Source organism: Cebus imitator, unplaced genomic scaffold, assembly GCF_001604975.1.
Source record: "Cebus imitator isolate Cc_AM_T3 unplaced genomic scaffold, Cebus_imitator-1.0 Scaffold38, whole genome shotgun sequence".
In the NCBI taxonomy this organism is placed as follows: domain Eukaryota; kingdom Metazoa; phylum Chordata; class Mammalia; order Primates; family Cebidae; genus Cebus; species Cebus imitator.
The window spans coordinates 540832-564896 of record NW_016107353.1 but is presented as its reverse complement, the minus strand read 5'-3'; the positions used below and the strand labels follow the sequence as shown (position 1 = coordinate 564896).

Here is a 24065-nt window from a genome sequence, read left to right as displayed (position 1 = left end):
TCTCAGCTCACTGCAGCCTCCGCCTATCCCAGTTTCAGTTGATTCTCCTGCCTCAGCCTCCCAAGTAGCTGGGATTAAAGATGGCTGCCACCACGCCTGGCTAATTTTTTGTACTTGTAGTAGAGATGAGGTTTCACCATATTAGTCAGGCAGGTCTTCAACTCCTGACCTCAGGTGATCCACCTGCCTCAGTCTCCCTTAGTGCTGGGATTACAGACCTGGATTTTTTGTTTGTTTGTTTGTTTTTTTGTGACAGAGTCTTGCTCTGTCACCAGGCTGGAGTGCAGTGTCACAGTCTTGGCTCACTACAACCTCCGCCTCCTGGGTTTAAGCAATTCTCCTGCTTCAGCCTCCTGAATAGCTGGGATTGTAGCTGCACACCACCACAGCTGGCTAATTTTTGTATTTTTAGTAGAGATGGGGTTTGGTCAGGCTGGTCTTGAACTCCTGACCTTGTGACCTGCCTGCCTCGGCATCCCAAAGTGCTGGGATTAACAGGCGAGAGCCACTGTGCCCAGCCGGATTTTTTTTTTTTTAATGTTCAGAATATGAATCAGGACTCTACTAGCCCTGTTCGTTCTATGTCTTGGATATCTCCCAGTCCCGGCTGATTCTCCACTATTACCTAGGACCATTCAGAGCCCGATTGACATCTTCCTAGACTGGTTCTCCATCATTGCTTGTCCTTGGGGAAGGTACTATTCTCCAGTGCCCTACCTAGAGAAAGTGTATATGTTCTAGGTCTGGGAGGGACGTTGGAGGGTCATCCCATATGATGTGCTCCCTGACTGGCTAAAGGACAATGACTATCTGCTACATGGCCATAGACCACCCATGCCCTCTTTTCGGGCTTGCTTCAAGAGTATCTTCCGCATCCATACAGAAACTGGCAACATCTGGACCCATCTGCTTGGTGAGTGATTTGGAAGGTTAAAAGTTGAATTTGTTGTCTCCCTAACTGCCAAGGGATTATAGAGTCAAACAAAGGTGCTCGGATTGATCGTCAGCTGGAGTTCTGTCTTCAAACTGCTAGTGACTTTAAGCTAGTGACCTTGGTTGACCCTTGATCACTGATCTTTAAAACTGAGAGTAAAAGGCCTAGAAACCAAAGAAATTGGGACTAAATATTCTCTTCTGATCCCTGGCAGAACGGTTCTAGGTGGAGACAATTCCTTCTACTTCATAATTTCCCACTGTAAAAGTAAAATGTCAACATTTCAAAAAGTGGTCCTTTTGTCTGGGTTTTTGTGACCGGTGCCACTTTCTTTGAAATGTTTAACTGCAACTACACAGCTAAACGTCATAGCTTTCTGATTTTTAAAAAAATTTCAATAGCTCTTGGAGTAGGGGGTTTTGGTTTACATGGATGAATTATATAGTGGTGAATTCTGAGATTTTAATGCACTCAACCTGAGTAGTGTACATTGTACCCAATATGCAGTTTTTCTATCCCACACCCCTACCTCATCCTCCCCCTTCTGAGTCTCCAAAGTCCATTATTATATCACTCTGTATGCCTTTGCATACTCATAGCTTAGCTCCCACTTATAAGTGAGAACATATGCTGTATTTGATGTTTCATTCCTAAGTTACTTAGAATAGTGGCCTTCAGCTTCATCCAGGTTGCTGCAAACGACATTATTGCATTCCTTTTTATGGCTGAGTAGTGTTCCATGGTGTATAGATACCACATTTTCTTTATTCACTCATTGGTCAATGGAAACAACGTAGGTTGTTTCCATATCTTTACAGTTGTGAATTGTGCAAGAAACACACGTGTGCATGTGTCTTTCTCATATGACTTCTTTTCCTTTGGGTAGATACCTAGTAGGGGGATTGGTGGATCAAATGGTAGCTCTATTTTTAGTTCTTTAGGGAATCTCTATACCTTTTTCCATAGAGGTTGTATAAATTTATAATTTACATTCCCACAAGTAGTGTATATTCATTCCCCTTTCACCACATCCATGCCAACATCTGTTGTGTTTTCTTGACAGTTTAATAATGACCATTCTTGTAGGAGTAAGATGGTATCTAATTGTGCTTTTAATTTGCGTTTCCCTGATGATTAGTGACGTTGCCCATAGCTCACTGATTCAAAAATGTCAACTGTCAAGTGTACACATTCCCTTTTTCCTTACAGATTTTTTCTTTTTTTTTTATTTTACCCTCCTGCAGGTTTTGTGCTGTTTCTCTTTTTGGGAATCTTGACCATGCTCAGACCAAATATGTACTTCATGGCCCCTCTACAGGAGAAGGTGGTTTTTGGGATGTTCTTCTTGGGTGCAGTGCTCTGCCTCAGCTTCTCCTGGCTCTTTCATACCGTTTATTGTCATTCAGAGAAAGTCTCTCGGACTTTTTCCAAGTGAGTGGAAAGAACAGCATAGGAAAAGACTGTGCACTGTTGTCACATCTTGAGATCCCAGTGCTGACTGCATGCTAGGAGCTTGTATAACTCCTAAAGGTTTCTTGGTATGCCAGAGGAAAGGCTCTCTGTTCTGTGGGGATACTGGGGTGATGAAGCCTCTTAAACACTTCATGAACAGACTTACTGCGTCCTCCTCAACAGATGGAGACCAGATGTGGAATATACTTTCTATCTGGAAAATACTATCTTTTGTGAGGCTTGGAATGCCAGTAGGCTGCTTTCCAAGACCTTGCACCCATTCCTACAGTAACTTACTATTGGCCCAAGCCAAAGTAGGGCGTGGTAAATAGTCTATGCTTCGTTCTACTGGTGCTCCTACTCACCAGTCAGCTAAAGCTTATCTTTGCTCCCCATGCGTTGCTGGAAGCTCCAGATGTCCATCATTGTGTGCTTTCTCTCTTCCCCAGCTATGAGCCTGGGGTTCTATTTGCTTGTTTTTGTTGTTGTTGGTTTTGGTGGTGACAGTGGTGTATTATTTTGTTTTTCCTAATAACTCCAGTAAGAAGGGTAGATGTTCCTCATTTAAAAAGTCAACTAAGACAGAACAAGCTAGGATACCCCTTAATACTACCTCCAATTTAAGAATTCTGTTTTTAGAACTCATTCTGTCAGAATAGGAGAATTTTCAAAGCCCTTCCTGAGTGCGATGCTGGGAACCAGCTGGATTGTGATGGAATTTCTAAACTCAAATGTGTACCAGGGGAGATTCAGCTGTTCACTAGTAAGGAAAAGGGATAGAGTTTTGAGTGGGGATTCTTAGAGGCTTTTCCATTGTAAAATCAAAGTTACCTTGTGGAATTTTAATCCAGAATACAGGATAGATTGTATGGGAAATGAGGGGATGGTTAAATCTGGGAGCAGGCGGAGAACAAAAAGAGCTAGTTAAATGAACCATACAAATTCATTTCACTCACTGATTTGTTTCATGTTTGTGGTTTTTTTAGACTGGACTATTCAGGGATTGCTCTTCTAATTATGGGGAGCTTTGTCCCCTGGCTCTATTATTCCTTCTACTGCTCCCCACAGCCACGGCTCATCTACCTCTCCATCGTCTGCGTCCTGGGCATTTCTGCCATCATTGTGGCACAGTGGGACCGGTTTGCCACTCCTAAGCACCGGCAGACAAGAGCAGGTAGGTCAGAAGACATATGTAAACCTCAGAGGTTTTGGACCTTAGGCCTGATAGGCTCAAACCTATCTGAGCCTTAAGGTTTGCAGCTTGAGAACCCCACCCAAACCCTGATTTGTGTTTCAGAACTTTCAAAACAGCATCAGTTTCAAAGCTCAGTTCTCCCCCAAGTGTAGTACTGTTTCAGTAGAATGCTAGGACAGGTCATTACCTAGCTGGTCAACTGACTGCAAGCGGAGATACAGCTATTCTTACACACGGTTTGTGACAGTGTAAAAATGTGGCAAGCACAGTAATTTTAGTGACCCGAGTCCCAAGCACTCAGATATCAGGGATTAAAGTTAAACACTCAGAGGCATTCTACAAAGGGAATGGAATGCTTGGTTTGGCAAATGAAAATACCTTGAGCATAAACACTGGTAACAAAGTAATAGCTACAAGCATAAATATCTATGTGCCGTCTCGTCTCATCTGGACTCTTGTTTTAACCTTTTATTACTTGCAGCAACACCACCAATTATCGCTAGGCTTTAGCCCCTTTACAGTTAATATCTGCTATGTTTTAACCTTCAGTTAAAATAATTAAATGTTGGCCGGCGCGGTGGCTTATGCCTGTAATCCCAGCACTTTGGGAGGCCGAGGAGGGTGGATCACTTGAGGTCAGGAGTTCAAGACCAGCCTGACCGACATGGTGAAACCCTGTCTCTACTAAAAATATAAAAATTAGCCGACGTTTTGGCAGGTGCCTGTAATCCCAACTACTCGAGAGGCTGAGGCGGGAGAATCACTTGAACCCGGGGGACGGAGGTTGCAGTGAGCTGAGATCACACCACTGCACTCCAGCTTGGACAACAGAGCGAGACTCTATCTCAAAAAAAAATTAATAATAATAATAAAATATTTATCAAGCACTAGCCACATGCCATGCACTGTGCATAAATAAGGGTATCTACAAAGATGGAGAGGCAGACCCTGCCCTTTAGTTACGTGTAGTGTAATGGTGTTGAGACAAGTACCCATTCTTCCCTTGCTCTTGCCTTATCTGGGTGTCTCAGCAGCTACAGGATAACTGCTAAGCTGGTTATATCTGTCTGCTCAGGAGGTCAGAGTCCTGGCTATGTGAGACTTCCATGATCTTAACAGGAAGCCTGTCCTACGCTTCTCTGACTTGGTAGCCAACTGAAGCCTTACCATCTAAGTTGTGTACCCAAGTTAGCCATCAAAGGGTCTTGACACATCATTTTTACCTAAATTCCTAACAGATAATTCGAATATGAGATGTTTGTTCTTAGTGCTCCTTAAAAGCTAGTAAGCACTTACACAGCTTCTTCCCCTTGACGACATAGAAGAAATATCTGCTGAGTGTTATCCATCTTGTAGCTAAGTTTCCTAAACATGTACTGTTCATCCAAAAATAGCTAATTATCTTAAACATTTGAATTCCAGAGTAAGACAGCAGTGCCTTCCATGTGCTGGCTGTTTCCTTGCTTGACAGTGTGATGTCTGTTCTGTTCAGGGGTGTTCCTGGGACTTGGCTTGAGTGGTGTCGTGCCCACCATGCACTTTACTATCGCTGAGGGCTTTGTCAAGGCCACCACAGTGGGCCAGATGGGCTGGTTCTTCCTCATGGCTGTGATGTACATCACCGGAGCTGGCCTTTATGCTGCTCGAATTCCTGAGCGCTTCTTTCCTGGAAAATTTGACATATGGGTAAGAAATGAGTCTTCCAGCAGGGCCTTTGATGGTGAGTGAGCAGCCCAAAGTTAAAGGTCTGAGGAAAAGGTGGTAAGAGACTGGGATCATATAGTGTTAGGAGGTACATACACATACATTGGAGGAAAATTGTCAATATTAACACTTTGGTGTGTCTCTCTGACAAGGACTGTGTTTTTAAAACTTTCTAAAGGTACCAGTTTTATGATATTAACATATTTGTTTAAGGAGAAACTAGAAGGAGTAAATGCTTTCTCCTATTTGTTTCTTGTTCCTCCGTGCAGTATCCTAAAGGCTCTTCTCTTTTTATTTCTGCAGTTCCAGTCTCATCAGATTTTCCATGTCCTGGTGGTGGCAGCAGCCTTTGTCCACTTCTATGGGGTCTCCAACCTTCAGGAATTCCGTTATGGCCTAGAAGGTGGCTGTACTGATGACACCCTTCTCTGAGCCTTCCCACCTGTGGAGTGGAGGAGGAACTTCCCAAGTGCTTTTAAAAATAACTTCTTTGCTGAAGTGAGAGGAAGAGTCTGAGTTGTCTGTTTCCAGAAGAAACCTCTTAGAGAATTCAGTACCAACTAAGCTTCAGCCCACTTTCACACCCACTGGGCAATAAACTTTCCATTTCCATTCTCCCAGCTGGGGATGGGGCATGGTCAAACTTAGCCATCCCCTCCTCAGCAGTCACCCTCCTCAGCAAGGCACCTACCGGCTCCTCACAGAGACAGTACTTTGAAACTCATGTTGAGATTTTATCCTCTCCTCCAGCCATTTTGGGAAAATGATGGACTGGGACTCTTCAGAAATTCTGTCTTTTTTCTGGAAGAAAATGTCCCTCCCTTACCCCTGTCCTTACTTTGTATCCTGGCTTATAACAGGCCATCCATTTTTGTAGCACACTTTTCAAAAACAATTATATACCCCGGTCCCGTCCTTCTGGGGCCTGGATCTGCTCACAGAGCAGGAAGAATAAAGCCACCAACTCTTACCTAGCCCGGCTAATCATGGAAGTGTGTCCAGGCTTCAAGTAACTTGAGTTTTAATTTTTTTTTTTCTTGGCAGAGTAATGTAAAATTTAAATGGGGAAAGATATTTAATATTTAATACTAAGCTTTAAAAAGAAACCTGCTATCATTGCTATGTATCTTGATGCAAAGACTATGATGTTAATAAAAGAAAGTACAGAAGACACTTGGCATTCAAAGATTTCACATGTATGGTCTTGATTATTTGCACACAACTTCAAAAGATGAAGTAAGACCAGTGATAATTTCAGATTCTCCAGAGGCACAAATTTGAATCATGGGCATTGACGGGGTGGCACATGCCGGCCAATAAATGAACCTAACTGAACTCCTAGCATCTGTTCCCCAATATGGTTCTTTTTAAATGTAATCATTGCATGGACTATCTTTTTTAATTTTTTTTTCATGGAGCCATTTGGAAAAAATAGACCATCTTGTTAAATCAGTATGCGATAGTAGCGTTCAATAATTAGAAGATTCTCAGGGCCGGGTGTGGTAGCTCATGCCTGTAATCCCAGCACTTTGGGATGCCGAGGCAGGTGGACTGGTTGAGGCCAGGAGTTCAAGAGCAGCCTAGCCAACGTGGTGAAACCCCATTTGTACAAAAAATACAAAAATTAGATGGTTGTGGTGGTAGGCACCTATAATCCCAGCTACTCAGGAGGCTAAGGCACAAGAATCACTTGAACCTGGGAGGTAGAGGTTGCAGTGACCTGAGATCACACCATTGCACTCTGGCCTGGGCAGCAAAGCAAGACTCTGTCTCAAAAAATAGTAGTAATAGGCCAGACACTGTGGCTTGCACCTGTAATCCCAACACTTTGGGAGGCCAAGGTGGGTGGATCTGAGGTCAGGAGTTCAAGAACAGCCTGGCCAAGATGGTGAAACCCTGTCTCTACTAAAAATACAAAAACTAGCTGGGCATGGTGGCAGGCGCCTCAGGAGGCTGAGGAAGAGAATTGCTTGAAACTGGGAGGCAGAGGTTACAGTGAGCCAAGATCGTGCCACTGTACTCCAGCATGGGTGATAGAGCAAGACTCCGTCTAAAAACAAAAATAACAGTAATAATAATTAGAAGATTATCAAAAGTGTTAGGATATATCCCATGTTGCCTAAGGTTGCCTCATGGAGGGGTCATTCTGTGCCTTACAATGCTATTGTGAATTGTACTCAACCTGACGTGACATTAGATAGCACAGTGATCATTTCTCAGCGAATGCAGGCAGTTTAAGAGCAGTCTTCTCAAGTTAAAGTTGGGTTCACATCAAGGATCCAGTTTCTAAACTGGAAGAACAAATGATCCTTTTATAAAAATAATCCACCCACACCAACAGGAAAAGTTTCTCTGCCTCAAGTGGTAACCAGGGACACGTAAATTAAAACCAAAATAATAAACTGTCTCCAGCCAGATTAAAACCAAATTAAAAGCCTATTATTGAGTGTTGGTGCAGATATGGAGCAGACCAGATGCTGCTGATGGAAGTGTACATTGGCAGCACCACTTTATGTGGACAAACAGCATATACATGTTAACAACATTCAAACATTTTACAAAACAACACTATACAACATGAAATGCATCTAATATCTACCCTAGGTTACTTCACTTAAAAACACTGCTGGCTGACCCCTAAATTGTTCTCATGACTCAGTAATAGGTCACTACTCACGCTTTGAAAAACTGCTCTTGGCCGGGCACAGTGGCTCACGCCTGTAATTCTAGCACTTTGGGAGGCCAAGGTGGGTGGATCACCAGAGGTCAGGAGTTCAAGAGTTCAAGACCAGCCTGGCCATCATGGTGAAACCCCATCTTTAAAAGAGAGAGAGAGAGAAACTGCTCTTGAAAAACTTGGCTTGTACCAATGGGTTCATTGCAGCTGTTTGTAGTAACAAAATATTGCAAACAAACCAAATGTCCAAAACTGTTGAATGGAAAAATGTATCTTGGTGTATTCATATCATGGAACACTCTCAGTGGAAATGAATTACAGTGACAAGCAACACAGTTGAGCCTCAGAAATAAGATTGGCAGTAGGGGAGGGAAGCAACAGGGAGGGAATACATTTTCATAATTGCGTGTATGTAAAATTAAGAACGTTGCAAAATTAATGATAGGTTTAAGGATACAAACATGGTAAAAACTTTAAAGAGGGAATGTTAATTCAGAATAATGTGTACCTCGGAAGGACTAAGAATCTTTATATTATTTTAAATTAGGTAGTGAAGACCAGGTGCGGTAGCTCATGCCTTAATCCCAGCACTTTGGGAAGCCAAGGCAGGTGGATCACCTGAGGTCAGGAGTTTGGGACCAGCCTGACCAACGTGGAGAGAGAAACCTCATCTCTTCTAAAAATACAAAATTGCCTGGGTGTGGTGGTGCATGCCTGTAATCTCAGCTACTCAGGAGGCTGAGGCAGGAGAATTGCTTGAACCCAAGAGGTGGAGGTTGCGGTGAGCTGAGATCACACCATTCACTCCAGCATGGGCAACAAGAGTGAAATTCCTCAAAAAAAAAGAAAAATGCTTAAGGAACTGTTGGCAGAAGTCACAAACTGATGACCTGTACATTGAAAACATCCATAGATATGTTTGGCCTTGCCAATGAGAACAATCAACTGCGGCTCAAAAGCAGCTATGTGTGTCCTTTGCAGAGGGTTTGTGCCATCCAGTTCATCATGGTCCCTACCTAGAGTGATTGTCAGTGTACTCACCTGCAAGCATCTGAGTTTGCAGCCACTAGTATAAGAAATGGAAGGAAACCTAGGGATCACACCTGATCCAGCTGCATTTTGTAGATGAGGAAATGAGATCGATAGCAGCTGAGAAAGCCTCCTGTGTGTGGGAGGATTGCTTGAGTCCAGGAGTTGGAGGCTGCAGTGACCTATTATCACACCACTGCATTCCAGTCTGGGTGATGGAGCAAGAGCCTATCTCTTAAAAAAAAAGAAATGAATTGAAAAGCAAACAACCTAATGTGTGTTTCTTCATTTCCCAGTACTAGACAAGATCCAGGAAAGAGGATCTAAGAGGTAACATTGGGGACCTATTTGGTACTTTTGGTATGTCATTTTACATATTTGACTCTGTGGAGTAGGTGGTAAGCATAGGTAGAAAACAAGTTAGTCTTTCCCCTAATTCTTCATTCACTAATAGGAAAGGGGTAGAATCAGATTCTTAGCTTTCATCCTTGGCCCTTTTTTTTTTTTCTTTTGAGATGGAGTCTTGGTCTGTTACCCAGGCTGGAGTGCAATGGGACAATCACAGTTCACTGCAACCTCTGCCTCCCAGATTCAAGCAATTCTTCTGCCTCAGCCTCCCACACAGCTGGGATTACAGGCACCCACCACCACACCTGACTAATTTTTGTATTTTTAGTAGAGATGGGATTTCACCATGTTGGCCAGGCTGGTCACAAACTCCTGACTTCAAGTGATCTGCTCGCCTCAGCAAGCAGAGGCTTGATTTCTTTAATCACAGCTCATCAGTATTTCTGTCATTTACTTACTCTATAGTACCTAGCACCTAACAGGTCCTCAACAAGTCTGAGGACCACACTGGATTTCAGCTGCTATGGATCTGCTTATTGCCTCATCTAGAAAATGGATGGAGTTGTATCAGGTGTAATCTCTAGGTTTCCTTCCAGTTCAATACTAGTGGCTGCAAATTCAGATGCCTCCAAGAAACTAAAAATTAGCTGGGTGTGGCAGCAGGCACCTGTAATCCCAGCTACTCAAGAGGCTAAGTCACAAGAGTCATTTGAACCTGGGAGGCAGAGGTTGCAGTGAGCTGAGATCATATCACTGCACCCCAGCCTGGGAGTCAGAGCAAGACTCCATCTCAAAAAAAGAAAAAAAATCAGCCAGGCATGGTGGCTCACACCCGTAATCCCAGCTACTTGGGAGGCTGATGCAGGAGAATTGTTTAAACCTGGGAGGCAGAGGTTGCAGTGAGCTGAGATTGTGCCACTGCACTCCAGCCTAGGCAATAGAGAAAGACTCCAACTCAACAAAACAAAACAAACCCACCTCTTTCCTTTATAAATTACCCAGTCTTGGGTATGTCTTTGTTAGCAGCGAGAGAGTAGACTGATACACCATCCATTTTCAATTTTTAAAAAACATAACTTTGGGAACATTAGTACACTTGGATTATTGCAGATGAATAGGACCCAAAGAAATTCTCAGATGTCCTGCGTGTTAGTCTAGTTCTCTTTGAAATTCATCTTTGAAATTAAATATGGAAAGATTTTATTAGGGAAAAATGCTTATATGTAAAGGGAAGTAGGAAGGGGCCTAGAGAAGACGGGAACAGCCATTAGACCTTGAAGAAGAGGGAATAGGGAAAAGCATCCTAAGCTGCCTTGCAATCTAAGGAAGGTTCAGCAAAGTCATTTCAGGAAGGCCTTGGTCTGTTGACAAGTCCCTTCACTGACAAAGGAATCCCGTATCCCCTGAAATGGGTTTGCCTGCATATCTCAGCTCTTCCTAGTCAGGGGTAGGCAGCAGCCCTTGAGAGGCATAACCTTGGCCTGGGTGCAAGTTCAGGGAATGAATTCCCAAGCAACAGCTGAGGCATTTCTTGGATTACACTCAGTAAGTAAATGAGAGGTGCATTCTCATGTCTGCCATTTTCTGGCAGTAGAAAAATGCAGAGTATTTTGCCTGGCTGGTTTGCAGATTCCAACTACATTCGATGTACTTGATCTAGAGTTCCAAGGCAAACTCCCTGTTTTCCTTCACTTCAGCAGCTTGAACACTCATAATCATCCCAAATGTCCAAACCATAAAGGCAAAATGACGTATAGAACCTGACTCACAACTTATCCAGACCCACCCCTCCAGAATAAACCTAAGAAATCAGCATTCTGGGATGTAGAGTATTGGGTCAGGTATCCAAATGACTGGGAATATTCTTGTATAGGAAGGACAGTGTCCTATGAAAGAATGACCCAAATACATGCCAGGACTGTACCCCTGAAGGAAACAAGAGCCAGGAGAAGGAGGTGGAGCAAGATAGTAGAAGTCTACACCATTCTTCCCCCCAGAACATCAAATTTTAACCAATATCTGCACACAGAAAAGCATTATTAAAAAAACAAAAATCAGGTGAGCAATCACTGTACCTGGTTTTAACTACATATTGCTGTAAGAGGCATTGAGGAAGGCAAGAGAGACAGCCTTGAATTGCCAACGCCACCCCTCCATCCCCCAGCATTAGCCATGCAACATGGAGAGGGAATCTGTGAACTCGGGGGAGGAAAAGCATGGCAACCATGAGACTTTACATTGAACTCAGTGCTGCCCTGTCACAGTGGGGAATAAAGCCACGCAGGGCTCAGACAGTGCCCATCTACAGAGGGAGCATTTGGACTAGCCCAAAGCAGAGGAGAATCACCCATCAAAGTGGACAGAACTTGAATTTCTCTGCAAGCTTCACCACCACAAGCTGAAGTGTTCTGTGGTTCCTGGTGAACTTGAAAGGGGCAGTCTAGGACACAAGGACGCAATTTTTTTTTCAAGAGATGGGGTCTTGCTATGTTGCCCAGGCTGGAGTGCAGTGGCTATTTACAGGCGCAATCCCACTACTGATCAGCACAGGAGTTTTGACCTGCTCTGTTTCCGACCTGGGTCGGTTCACCCCTCCTTAGGCAACCTGGTGGTCCCCCGCTCCCAGGAGTTCACCATATTGATGCCATACTTAGTGTGGACACCTGATCAGCATAACACACTACAGCTCAGAACTCCTGGGCTCAAGCAATCCTCCCACCTCAGCCTCCTGAGTAGCTGGGACTACAGGCACGCGCCGTCGCGCCCGGCAGGACTGCAATTTCTAGGCAACTCTTAGTGCTGGGCTGGGCTTAGAGCCAGTGGACTAGTGTGGCACATGCCTAGGGAGCCGATAGCTGTATCTGCTAAGGGATTGCTTGCGCCATCCCTCCCCTGCTTCATTGCAGCTTGCAGCAATGAAGTTGACTCCTTTCTGCCTAAGGAGAGGAGAGCAAAGAGTAAAGAGGACTTTGTCTTGCATCTTAGACACCAGCTCAGCACAGTAGGATAGGGCACCGGGCAGAGCTTTGAGGCCCCCAGCTCCTGAGTGACATTTCTAGACAGACTCTGGGTCAAATGGAAACCCACTTACTTGAAAGAAAGGACCCAGTCCTGGCAAGATTGAATACCTGCTGACTAAAGAGCCCTTGGGCTTTGAATAACCAGCAGTGATATGCAGGGAGTGCACTGTGGGCCATGGGCTCTGAGATGTGCTGGCTTTGGGTGTGACCCAGCACATCCCAAGCTGTGATGGCTACAGTGAAAGACTCCTTCTGCTTGAGAAACAGCAGAGAGAAAACTAAAGGCGACTTTGTCTTACACCTCAGTTACCAGCTCAGGCACAGTGGGGCGGAGCAACAAGCAGGCTTTTGGGGTCCCCGAGTCCACGCCTAGGCTCTTGGACAATATTTCTGGACCTGCTCTGGGCCAGAATGGAGCACGCTGCCCTGAAAAGTGAGTCCCGGGCCTGGCAGCATTTACCATGAGCCGATGGAAGATTCCTTGGGCTTTAAGTGAACATGGGTGGTGGCCTGGCAGAACCCCCCATGGACTGGTAGTTGTGGTGGCCACAGGGAGAGACTCCTATGCCTGTGGAAAGGGGAAGGAAGAGTGAGAACGACTTAGTATTGTGGTTGAATGCCAACCTAGCTGCAGTAGAATAGAACATCAGGTAAATTGCTGAGGTTTTGAGCTCCAGTCCCTGGCTCCCAGACAGCATCTTTGGACATACCTGGTGCCTGGAGAAGCTCACTGCCCTGAAGGGAAGGACCTTGGAAAAGACCTAGTGCTGGGCTGGCTTCAGGTCTGACCAAGCACAGTCCCAGTGGTGATGGCCACAGGGTGTTTGCATCACCACACCCCCAGTTCCAGGTGGTTCAGCACATACACAGACACTCTGTTTATTTGGGAGAAAGTAAGAGAATAGAACAAGAGTCTCTACCTGGTAATCCAAAAACTTCTCTGCATCTTATGCAAGACTACCAAGGCAGTATCTCTATGAGTCTGCAAAAATCACAGAATTATTCGGCTTGGGGTCCATGTCCCTTAAAATACTTGGAAAGCCTTCCCGAGAAGGACAGGCAAAAACAAACCCAGATGTGAAGATTATAATAAATACCTAACATTTTAATGCCCAGACACTGAGAAACATTGACAAGCATCAGTACCATCCAGGAAAACAACCTCACCAAATTAACTAAGTAAGGCACCAGGGACCAATCCTGGAGAAAAAGAGATACATGACCTTTCAGACAGAGAATTCAAAATAGCTGTTTTGAGAAAACTCTTAAGAAATTCGAGATAACAGAGAGAAAATATTCAGAATTCTATCAGTTAAATTTAACAAAGAGATTGAAATTATCAAAAAGAATCAAGCAGATATTCGAGAGTTGAAAAGTGCAATTGACATGCTGAAGAATACATCAGAGTCTCTGAATAGCAGAATTGATCAAGCAGAAGAAAAAATTAGTGAGCTTGAAGACAGGCTGTTTGAAAATACACAGTCAGGCCTGGTGCGGTGGCTCACGCCTGTAATCCCAGCACTTTGGGAGGCCAAGGCAGGCAGATCATGAAGTTAGGAGATAGAGACCCTCCTGGCCAACATGGTGAAACCCTGTCTCTACTAAAAATACAAAAGTTAGCTGGGCATGATGATGCATGCCTGTAGTCCCAACTACAGGCCAGTCGCAGTGGCTCACGCCTGTAATCTCAGCACTTTGGGAGGCCGAGGGGGGTGGATCACAAGGTCAGGAGTTCTACAGCAGCCTGGCCAATATGCTGAAACTCCGTCTCCACTAAAAATACAAAAATAATTAGCCAGTCGTGGTGGCACACACCTGTAGTCCCAGCTACTAGAGAGGCTGAGGCAGAGAATTGCTTGAACCCGGGAGGTGGAGGTTGCAGTGAGCTGAGACTGAGCCTGGCTGACAGAGCGAGACTCTGTCTCAAAAAAAATTTTTTTTTGAACATATAGATATATTTTGAGATGTGGTCTTACTATGTCACCCAGGCTGGTCACGAACTTCGGGGCTCAAGCAATCTTCCCACTTCAGTCTCCAGAGCAGACAGGACAACAGGTGCATACCACCACACCAGGCTCTGAACATTATTTATAATTCACATGATGCAAAATTCAAAAGGCAAACAAAAATTATAAAGGGCAAAATTCTCCTTCCCACCCTGTCTCACAACCAAACAGTTCTTCTCCCCAAAGAAACCAATGTTACCACTTTATTTTGTCTTTCCAAGTACAGCTTACACACACAAGCAAATATGAATATATCTTCTACGTTTTATTTTTTTGGGGGGGATGGAGTTTCCCTCTTGTTGCCCAGGCTGGAGTGCAATGGCACGATCTTGGCTCACCACAACCTTTGCCTCCTGGGTTCAAGCGATTCTCCTGCCTCAGTCTCCCGAGTAGCTGGGATTACAGGCATGCGCCACCATGCCCTGCTAATTTTGTACTTTTAGTAGTGACAGGGTTTCTCCATGTTGGTCAGGCTGGTCTCAAACTCCTGACCTCAGGTGATCCGCCCGCCTCAGCCTCCCAAAGTGCTGTGATTACAGGCGTGATCTTCCACCTTTTTACACCAATAATAGAGAATACAGATTGTTCACAGCTTCATGGTATTGGATTTTATGGATGTACTATATTTTATTGAATTGGTCCCCTACTAATGGACATTTAAGGGTGTTGTCAATCTAATCTACAAACAATGCTGCAGTTAACAATCTTGTACATATGTAGTCTTACATGTGCACGAGTATATGTGAATAATTTTATTACAATTGACAAATATTTCCAAAATGCCCCCAATAAATTTTATAACAATCTTGCATTCTTCTCTACAATGTGTAAGTCAGGGACAGTTTTAGACTAGGAAAATACAATATGGAAGATGGAGATGCAATGTAAATTTAGAATGCTGCCCACTTGGCTATGGTTTCAGTAACCTTAAGAATGAAAGGGCTGGGCGCTGTGGCTCATTCCTGTAATCCCAGCACTTGGGAGGCCAAGGAGGGTGGATCACGAGGTCAGCAGTTCAAGAGCAGCCTGGCCAACATGACAAAACCCAGTCTCTACTAAAAATACAAAGATTAGCTGGGCGTGATTGTGCGTGCCTGTAGTCCCAGTTCCTGGCGGGGCAGGGCTGAGGCAGGAGAATTGCTTGATCCCGGGTGCTTGATCCTGGGAGGCAGAGGTTGCAGTGAGCTGAGATCATGCCACAGCATTCCAGCCTGGGCAACAGAGTGAGACTCCAACTCAAAAAAAAAAAAAAAAAAAAAAAAAAAAAAAAAAAAAAAAAAAAAAAAAAGGGCTCACAAAAGAAAATAGTATTACCAGTTTGTTGTCTAGACATTCAGATAAGTTGAACCAATTAACCCTCTTTGCCTTTCAGACACTAACTGCACCAAAATCAATTAGAAGCGAACTTCCTTAAATTAACCCTCAGCAACCATAACCTGGTGAAAAGTCAGCAGGGGAGGAACCGTGGTGATAAGGCTAAGATTCCCCTAAGAAGATTCTTTCCAATTTCCCTCTTAATGTCCACCTTGTAGTGGCCACAAGTTCCTTTCACTTAATTGTCTTGGAGTGAAAGAAGTAAAATCACCTTAGTGGTGATGATAAGCCCCATTATGACGCAAAATATGTAATGAGGTCTGTGGATCGCAGGGCTCAGAGGATTCTTGCCGCAGTGTCGTTCGGCTCGAAGAGGTCATTGTGGACAATGGAAGAGAAGAAATTTGAGGCCCCCGTGGGTTTTCTCGATATCAAAAAGTTCCTCAGTACTTGGAAGGTAAAACGCATTTCCTGCAATCAGATGCTTAGCATATTAAGCCTTGGAATTCTCTCCGTCTGCTCTGCCTCCTGAGCGGTGGGGAGGGACTCAGGCTCATCCAATCGCCAGGCTGTAGAGCTGTATATTCCCAGGCTCCCTGCGGATCCCACACCACCCAACCGTCCGTCCTTCCTTCCATCTTTCCTTTCTTTCTTTCTCTCTTTCTCTTCTTCCTTCTTTGTTTTCTCTTTCTTTCTTTCTCTTTCTCTCTCTCTCTTTCTTTCTCTCTTTCCTTCTTTCTCTTTCTCTCTTTCTTTCTTGAGACAGAATCTCACTCTGTCGCCCAGGCTGGAGTGCAGTGGCGCGATTTCGGCTCACTGCAATCTCCGCCTCCCGGGTTCAAGCGATTGATTCTCCTGCCTCAGCCTCCTGAGTAGTTGGGATTACAGGCGCACACCAGAACGCCCGGCTAATGTTTTTGTATTTTTAGTAGAGACTGGGTTTAACCATGTTGGCCAGGCTGGTCTCGAACTCCTGACCTCAAGTGATCCACCTGCTTTGGCCTCTGGGATTACAGGCCTGACCACTATGCCAGACCTTTTTTTTTTTTTTCCCCCCCTGACAGGGTCTCATTCTGTGGCTCAGGCTGGAGTGCAGTGGCTGTCAGGTCTCCATATGCAAGCCTGGAACGAGAACTTCTGAAGTCCTGCCTGCCTCTGCTAATTGTCTCCCACCCCACCGCCCGCGTTGGCCGTTGTCCCTAATCGCCCAGCGGAGCTTCCCCGGACAAGCCCCTCACCCCACCCTGCCATTTTAACTGTTTTATGTTATATGTGGATACCTCTCATCCCATCCTGCCATCTTAACTGCTCTTCCGCCTTACTCAACCCGCCATTGTAACTAAACTTGTGGTCATGTATACTCCTTGCCACTACCCCCCACCACTGTAACTGATCTTACTCTGCAACGCCCTCGCCCCCCAAAATTACCCCAACTTATAAAACCAATTCCCACCCTTAACCCCTTCTCCTGTCCTTTCTCAGATTCGGTCCGCTTGCACCCAAGCGAAAAATAAAACGGCCTTGTTGCCCACACAAAGCCTGCTTGGAAAATCTCTTTATTAAATGCATTTAATATTCGGTACTATTGGACGTGAATAACAGTGGCGATCCTGGCACACTGCAACCTCTGCTGCCTGGGTTCAAGGGATTCTCCTGCCTCAGCCTCCCGAGTAGGTGGGACTACAGGCGCGGGCCACCACGCCGGGCTAATTTTTTTTTTTTTTTTTTTTTGGTAGAGACGGGGTTTTGCTGTGTTGCCCAGGCGGGTCTGGAACTCCTGAGCTCAGGTAATCCGCTCGCCTCAGCCTCCCAAAAGTTCCGGGATTACAGTGTTGAGCCACCGCGCGCCGGCCACCCAACTTCTTTCTAATTGGGCTTCGTACAGAAGTCCCGCCCCCGATACAGGAAGGTCACGTGACGCCGCCTCATCACGTGACGCGGACTCGAGGAGGGGGCGGTCCTCGAGCTGCATTGCGTCATCACGTCGCGCGCCCGCGGGGTCCAGACCCGAAGGCTCCAGAGCCTCCGGAGCCTCCGGGTCGGGGCGGCGGCGGCGCTTCGGCTCCTCCTGAGCCGCCTGCTGGCCCCGCGCGCCACCATATCCCCACAGGCTGGGGACAGGCCCGGCGCGGCTGTGTGGGCACGGGAGCGGAGGTGAGTTGCGCGGAAGTGGTGGCAGTCAGTCCTTCCCTTCCTGTCCATCAACTCCGGGTTGTGGCCCTTCCCCCATCCTTGGTCTCCCTGCCAGGCGGAATCGGAGACTCGCCTGGATAGGAGGAAGGCTGCGAGGGGCGTCTGGCCTCGGTCGCCCTCTCACCTCTCCCCATACCTCCACCTGGCGGTGCTGGTCATACGCCTGCTGGTGTCGGGGGGAAGGACTTCGTTTCCTTGGCTAAAATTTAGTCTTTCCCGAATGTACTACCCCTCCCCTGCCTCGAATCTCCCGAAGTGGAATCCCTCTATTGAGATATTAACGGAAATTCTAGAAAATACGTCAATTCAGAAAGGTGAGGGTGAAGGATATGCTGAGACTTGGAGTGATGAGGCAGGAATCCCCAAGAAGGAAGACCACTTTGCACCAGGGTTACTGTCATTTTGATGTGGAAATGACAAACCCCCCTCCCTCCCACGTTGTCATCACGGTAAATGGACATTTGTTTCGGACCCTTTTTACACCCCTGGAGTTGAAATTAAATTGATCTAAGTCTTCCTGAAAAACATCATATGCTTTGATGAATCACCTATTTTTCTGTAAAATGGGTCTTGCAGGGTTGATGGAGGGATTATCTATAGTGCTTGTAGTATAAAATGGCAACTATAAACATAAGTAAATGAAAATTTAAGGTCTCGTTTTTCCTATTGAAAAACTGTGAGTTGTGGACTTTTGGAGACCATCGTTTGATCTTTCCCCACCTTGGATCATTTCAGAAAGTTTTGGATTCCAATATTGATTGGTTAACAGTAATGGACATTTACAGATGTAGAGTAGGAATAGCTGTTGTTGAAGAGCTTCAATAGCTTAAGCAAGTAAGTCCAACTTGGATGGTTTCCAACCGTTCATTGTAGGTAATGGGTCCTCAATTGGTTTTTTGTTGTTGTTGTTGTTTTTTATTTTTATTTATCTATTTTTTCTGACGGATTCTCGCTCTGTTGCCCAGGCTGGAATGCAGTGGCATGATCTAGGCTCACTGGGTGGAGCAATTCTCAACCGCCTCCCGGGCTCAAGCAATTCTCATGCCTCAGCCTCCCCAGTAGCTAGGATTACAGGCATGTGCCACCACATCCAGCTAATTTTTGTGTTTTTAGTAGAGACAGAGTTTCATCATGTTGGTCAAGCTGATCTCGAACTCCTGACCTCAACTGATCCGCCCACCTTGGCCTCCTAAAGTCCCGGGATTACAGGCGTGAGCTACTGGGCTGGGCCTGAAGTTTCACTTAAAGAAGGAATCCAGATATATTTGGAAGTCATCAGACATAATTATTTGCATACTTCTTTAGAAAAGCACATTTTTACTGAACTTTCTTGCTCTGAGTTGAATACACACTTTTTTTTTTTCATTGAATTCTAAGCATTTATTGTGCAGCTTCTAGGATAGAAAGCATACATATAAAGCAGGATCTTCACCCTCTAAGTACTTATCTGCTTATGGATATTAAATAGTAATGATATAACACCTTTAAGGAATTTTATATTTTATTAATTTTTTTTTTTGGGGACAGAGTTGCACACTGTCGCCCAGGCTGTAGTGCAGTGGTGTGATCTTGGCTCACTGCAACCTCTGCCTCCTATGTTCAAGCAATTCTCCTGCCTTACAGGTGTGTGCCACCATGCCCAGCTTATTTTTTGGTATTTTTAGTAGAGATGGGGTTTCACCACGTTGGCCAGGTTGGTCTCGATCTGACCTCGTGATCCATCTGTCTCGGCCTCCCAAAGTGCTAGGATTACAGGTGTGAGCCACCGCACCTGGCCTATATTTTCATTTTATCATTTGAGACAAGAACCTTGTGAAGAGTTACAGGACATATATTGTTTACTTACATTTCAGCATTCATCATAATAAATGTCAAGTGGCAGGGACACTCCGTGATAGAGGAATTCGGAGGAAGAAGAGAGAACTTGTACATGAACTAGATAGTGGTGGTGACATCAGGTATAGGAGTGCCCTCTACTTGTGTATGTTTAGGTCTGAGGAAGCCCCTTAGGTTCTTAATTCGTAAAGCTAATAAATATGTTCAGTTTCCCTAGTTCTTTAAATGTGTTCATTGTTTTTTTCTCTTGTAATTGCAGAATCCAAGGACCCCTTTTGTTTCTCTGCACCACTTTCTGGGTGGCATTATGGCCCCCAAAGACATAATGACAAATACTCATGCTAAATCCATCCTCAATTCAATGAACTCCCTCAGGAAGAGCAATACCCTCTGTGATGTGACATTGAGAGTAGAGCAGAAGGACTTCCCTGCCCATCGGATTGTGCTGGCTGCCTGTAGTGATTACTTCTGTGCCATGTTCACTAGTGAGGTAAGTGGTAAGTTAGCCCCACACAAATGAAACTCTCCCATTGAACTCTAGTTGTCTAATTTCACTGAATAAAATACTAGAAGTTTGATGTAATTGTGAATTTTTACACTGTGATGTTTAGGCAGATTCTGGATAAGATCTACCACCTGACTATGCCTTAGTTTCATCATATTTAAATTAGGGGTAATGGTAATATGTAATAACACATGGTTATTAAGGTTATTGTGAAGTTTATCTTATAAAATAACTTATGCAGTGCTTAGAATGGTGTAATATGTAGTAAAACACAAATGTCAGCTATTGTATTTTACTATTTCTTAAATTTGTCTTCCAGTTTTTCTCCTTTTTTTGTTTCTAGTTTTTATTTATTTATTTGTAAAGACAGGGTCTCACTATATATTGCCCAGGCTGATCTTGAACTCCTGGGCTCAAGTATTCCTCCTGCCTTGGACTTCCAAAGTGGCCACACCTGACATTACAGGTGTGAGCCACTGCACCTGGCCTTTTCTCCTTCTAAAGTTTAAACATTTTTAAGTGAATACCAGAGGGATAAGAAGGAAGGAAGGAGAGAGGAGTACAATTCAGACCTCACCCCACTCCTCCTAACAATATGTGAAGAAAAATCAGTGTAGATTTTAGGATAACTTCAAATGAAAGGAAGGAGTTTTTAATGAATAGCTGTACAGGTATAGAGTGCATAACCTGAAAAAAGATGTTAACTCATAAGCACTTAACAAAGGGAATTAGGAAAAAGGTGACATGACAGAATACAGGTAGTGCTCACAAAGTATTAAGAAGCACTGCTTAGTAATTGCCTGACAAAATAGTTGAAATGCGGAGTAAGGCTGTATTGTGTTCAGTACTCCTAGAAAGCTGAACAGAGAAGAACATTGCAAGTCTTTGTTTTGCGAGATCCCAAGTCTGATTATAAGAGCAGATTTAAATAAATTACCTTGATTTTTTTTTTCAAAGCTCAGTCGTGGGTGCACCACTGTTTATGATATAATTTACACTTATTTGTATGCCCGAAATAATTCATTATGAAAACACTTTTTTAAACGTCGTTTTAAGCACAGGAATTTTTTTGTTTTTAGTTAGTTCTATCATCTTAGTGAAGATACTGCTACTGGATCAGGATGGGAGAGGCGTATTCTATGATGGTAATAATTACCTTTTATGGGCCAGGTACTGTGCTAGTGATTGTTGTGCATGTCTCACTCACCCTAGGGGTGGTTATTACCATCTCATTTTTACAAATGAAGGAACAGGGTTTCATATATTAAGTCACTTGCCCAAAGTCCCTTGGCTTGTAAGTGCTCGAGGTGGGATTTAATTCTATATTTTCTGTCTCTAAAGCCCAAATGGTTTTTTTTTTTTTTTTTGGTTTTGTTTTTTGAGATGGAGTTTTGCTCCAGGCTGGAGTGCAATTGTGCAATCCCGACTTACCACAACCTCCCCTACCACAACCCTCTCAGGTTCAAGCAATTCTCCTGCCTCGGCCTCCCTAGTAGCTGGGATTACAGGCATGTGCCACCACATCTGGCTAATTTTGTATTTTTATTGTAGACGGGGTTTCTCTATGTTGGTCAAGCTGGTCTTGAACTCCCAACCTCAGGTGACCTGACTGCCTTGGCCTCCCAAAGTGCTGGGGTTATAGGTGTGAGCCACCACACCTGGCCAAAGCCGGAACGGTTTTTAACTATTGTGCTGCCTTAGCCTCTGAAGCATGAATTTTATATCCTACAATCTACTTTTAAAACCAGTATAGTTAAAAATACTATGAGCCAATGCTCAGTCACATGGCTAGTAGGGAAAACAGGAACTGATAGGTCATTCCAGCTAATCCAGGCTAATTTTTAAATGAACTTGTGTGATAAAACAAGGCAGATCGCTGTCCTATACTGTTCTCCATGAGATATACCCAAGAGCATCAGAAGCATTTGGAATTTACCTGGGTAAAGAGAGTGTCACCCAGCAGCTGCTGAGCATGAAATGAACTAGAACTGTTGACTGCTAATTATGTATTGTGCATCCTGTTTTTTGTCAGCTTGAAAATAGTCTGTCTTTACTCTTTTAATTCAGAAATTAATTCTTTTTTTCTCATTTTGATTTCTTTCTTTAAAAACTGACATCAGCCTGGCCAGGCGCTGTGGCTCACGCCTGTAATCCCAGCTCTTAGGGAGGCAGAGGCGGGAGGATAGCTTGAGCCCGGGAGTTTGAGACCTGCCTGGGCAATATAGTGAGACCCCGTTCTCCGAAAAAAGGAAATTAACAAAAAGACCAAAAAAAAATAATAAAAATAAAAACACATCAGACAAAAAAAAGCCAGATGGTTTTGTTTTTATTTTTCAGAGTAATTGGTTTAAAGGAAAGAGTCCAGAGACCTGGATTCTAGGCCTCGTTCTCTTAGCAATTCTGTATAAACCCTGTCAACCATCTAACCTCACTGGGTTGATCTGTAAAATAAAGTAGTTGAACTAGATGGTTTTCTTGTTCTCTTCAGCCATGAAATGCTCCTCAAATGTCATCTGATTGAAAAATCACAGGACTGAGGCAAGAGGACCTGGGTTTTATGTCTGTCTCTCTCTTTTTTTTTTTCTGAAAGACTTTGATAGCAATAGCAATGATGTCTGTCTCTTACTGGCCAAGTGACTCTGGTTAAGTCTTGTATCTGCTTTGATTTTTAGGTCCTTTATCTCTGAAGTAGTAATAATATCAGATCTAACTACCTTACCAGGTTGTTGTGAGAATCAGATGAAATAGTAGAAAATGAGAAGCACACTGAAAAATTTTAAAGCAAAATATAAATGTAAAATGTATTATTATTCTAAGTTCTTACATAGTGAAATCGTTTCAATATTTAAACTATTTGATGGAAATATAGTTTATTGAATAAGAAATTTCTGGAATACACGTACTTACATATTTCAGTATCATAATTATTGAATGTATTTAATGTGTTGGGACAGTAATTGTTTATAAATATTAGTACTGTATTAAGTGTTAATAAAACCTAATACGTTTTTTCAAAATAATGTGCTAGTGACTTTTTTTTTACTGTTAGGGATTGATCTTGTTCTTGGCTTTGTAGAGAGTGCTTTTTGATTATTCTCCGGCTGACGGAGAAATCAAACATGATAAAGCAATTTAGTTCATAATGGAGGTACACCAGATTTTTGTGAGTAAAATGAATTTCTAAACTAAGATTTAGTAAAATTTTTATAAGGTATTTTTAGGTAACTTACTGTCCTGTAAAGTTGAAGATTTCTTCTCTTAGCTAAACAGTTTTCTGTGATTATCAGGCCTCATCAATACTCAACAGCTTCAAGGAGATATACTGCTAACAATTCAGACTAAATATACTACTAGCAATTCAGTTCGTCTAACCGAATATTTTGAAAAAGTAACAAACACTTTATTTGTATTCAGATGGTGTCACATAAGAAAGTCCCTTAGGATGACCTGCATATTCTTTTTCATCATTACCAAATGTAGTCTGAGGGCCAGGCATGGTGGCTCACTCCTGTAATCCCAGCACTTTGATAAGCAGAGGTGAGCGGATCACCTGAGATCAGAAGTTCAAGATCAGCTTGGTCTACATGGCGAAACCTTGTCTCTACTAAAAATACAAAAATTAGCTGGGCACGGTGGCTCATGCCTATCATCCCAGCACTTCGGGAGGCTGAGGTGGGCCAGTCACTTGAGGTCAGGAGTTTTGAGACCAGCCTGGCCAACATGGTGAAACCCTGCCTCTACTAAAAATATAAAAATTAGCTGGGAGTGGTGGCACATCCCTGTAGTCCCAACTACTCAGGAGGCTGAGACAAGAGAATTGCTTGAACCTGGGAGGCAGAACTTGAAGTGAGC

General features: G+C 43.9%; 2 protein-coding genes across 7 annotated transcripts in view; both read left to right on the top strand.

The window, feature by feature from the left end:
* The window catches only part of ADIPOR1 (adiponectin receptor 1), an 18696-nt gene extending 12223 nt beyond the window's left edge, over nt 1-6473 (top strand). For 4 of the 5 annotated variants that reach the window (XM_017525328.2, XM_017525329.2, XM_017525331.2 and 1 more), the window contains exons 4-8: nt 742-913; nt 2179-2365; nt 3373-3560; nt 5074-5267; nt 5589-6473. In XM_017525328.2, the coding sequence (XP_017380817.1) occupies nt 742-913; nt 2179-2365; nt 3373-3560; nt 5074-5267; nt 5589-5717 (870 nt within the window). In that variant the 3' untranslated portion in view covers nt 5718-6473. The remainder of the gene's footprint in view (nt 1-741; nt 914-2178; nt 2366-3372; nt 3561-5073; nt 5268-5588) is intronic. The other variant, XM_017525333.2, reaches the window with a different exon arrangement.
* An 11405-nt stretch (nt 6474-17878) lies between these two features.
* KLHL12 (kelch like family member 12) overlaps nt 17879-24065 on the top strand; it is a 39069-nt gene continuing 32882 nt past the window's right edge. Inside the window, exons 1-2 of one of the 2 annotated variants that reach the window (XM_017525326.2) lie at nt 17879-18321; nt 19968-20198. In XM_017525326.2, coding sequence (XP_017380815.1) covers nt 18202-18321; nt 19968-20198 — 351 coding nt within the window. In that variant the 5' untranslated portion in view covers nt 17879-18201. The remainder of the gene's footprint in view (nt 18322-19967; nt 20199-24065) is intronic. The other variant, XM_017525325.2, reaches the window with a different exon arrangement.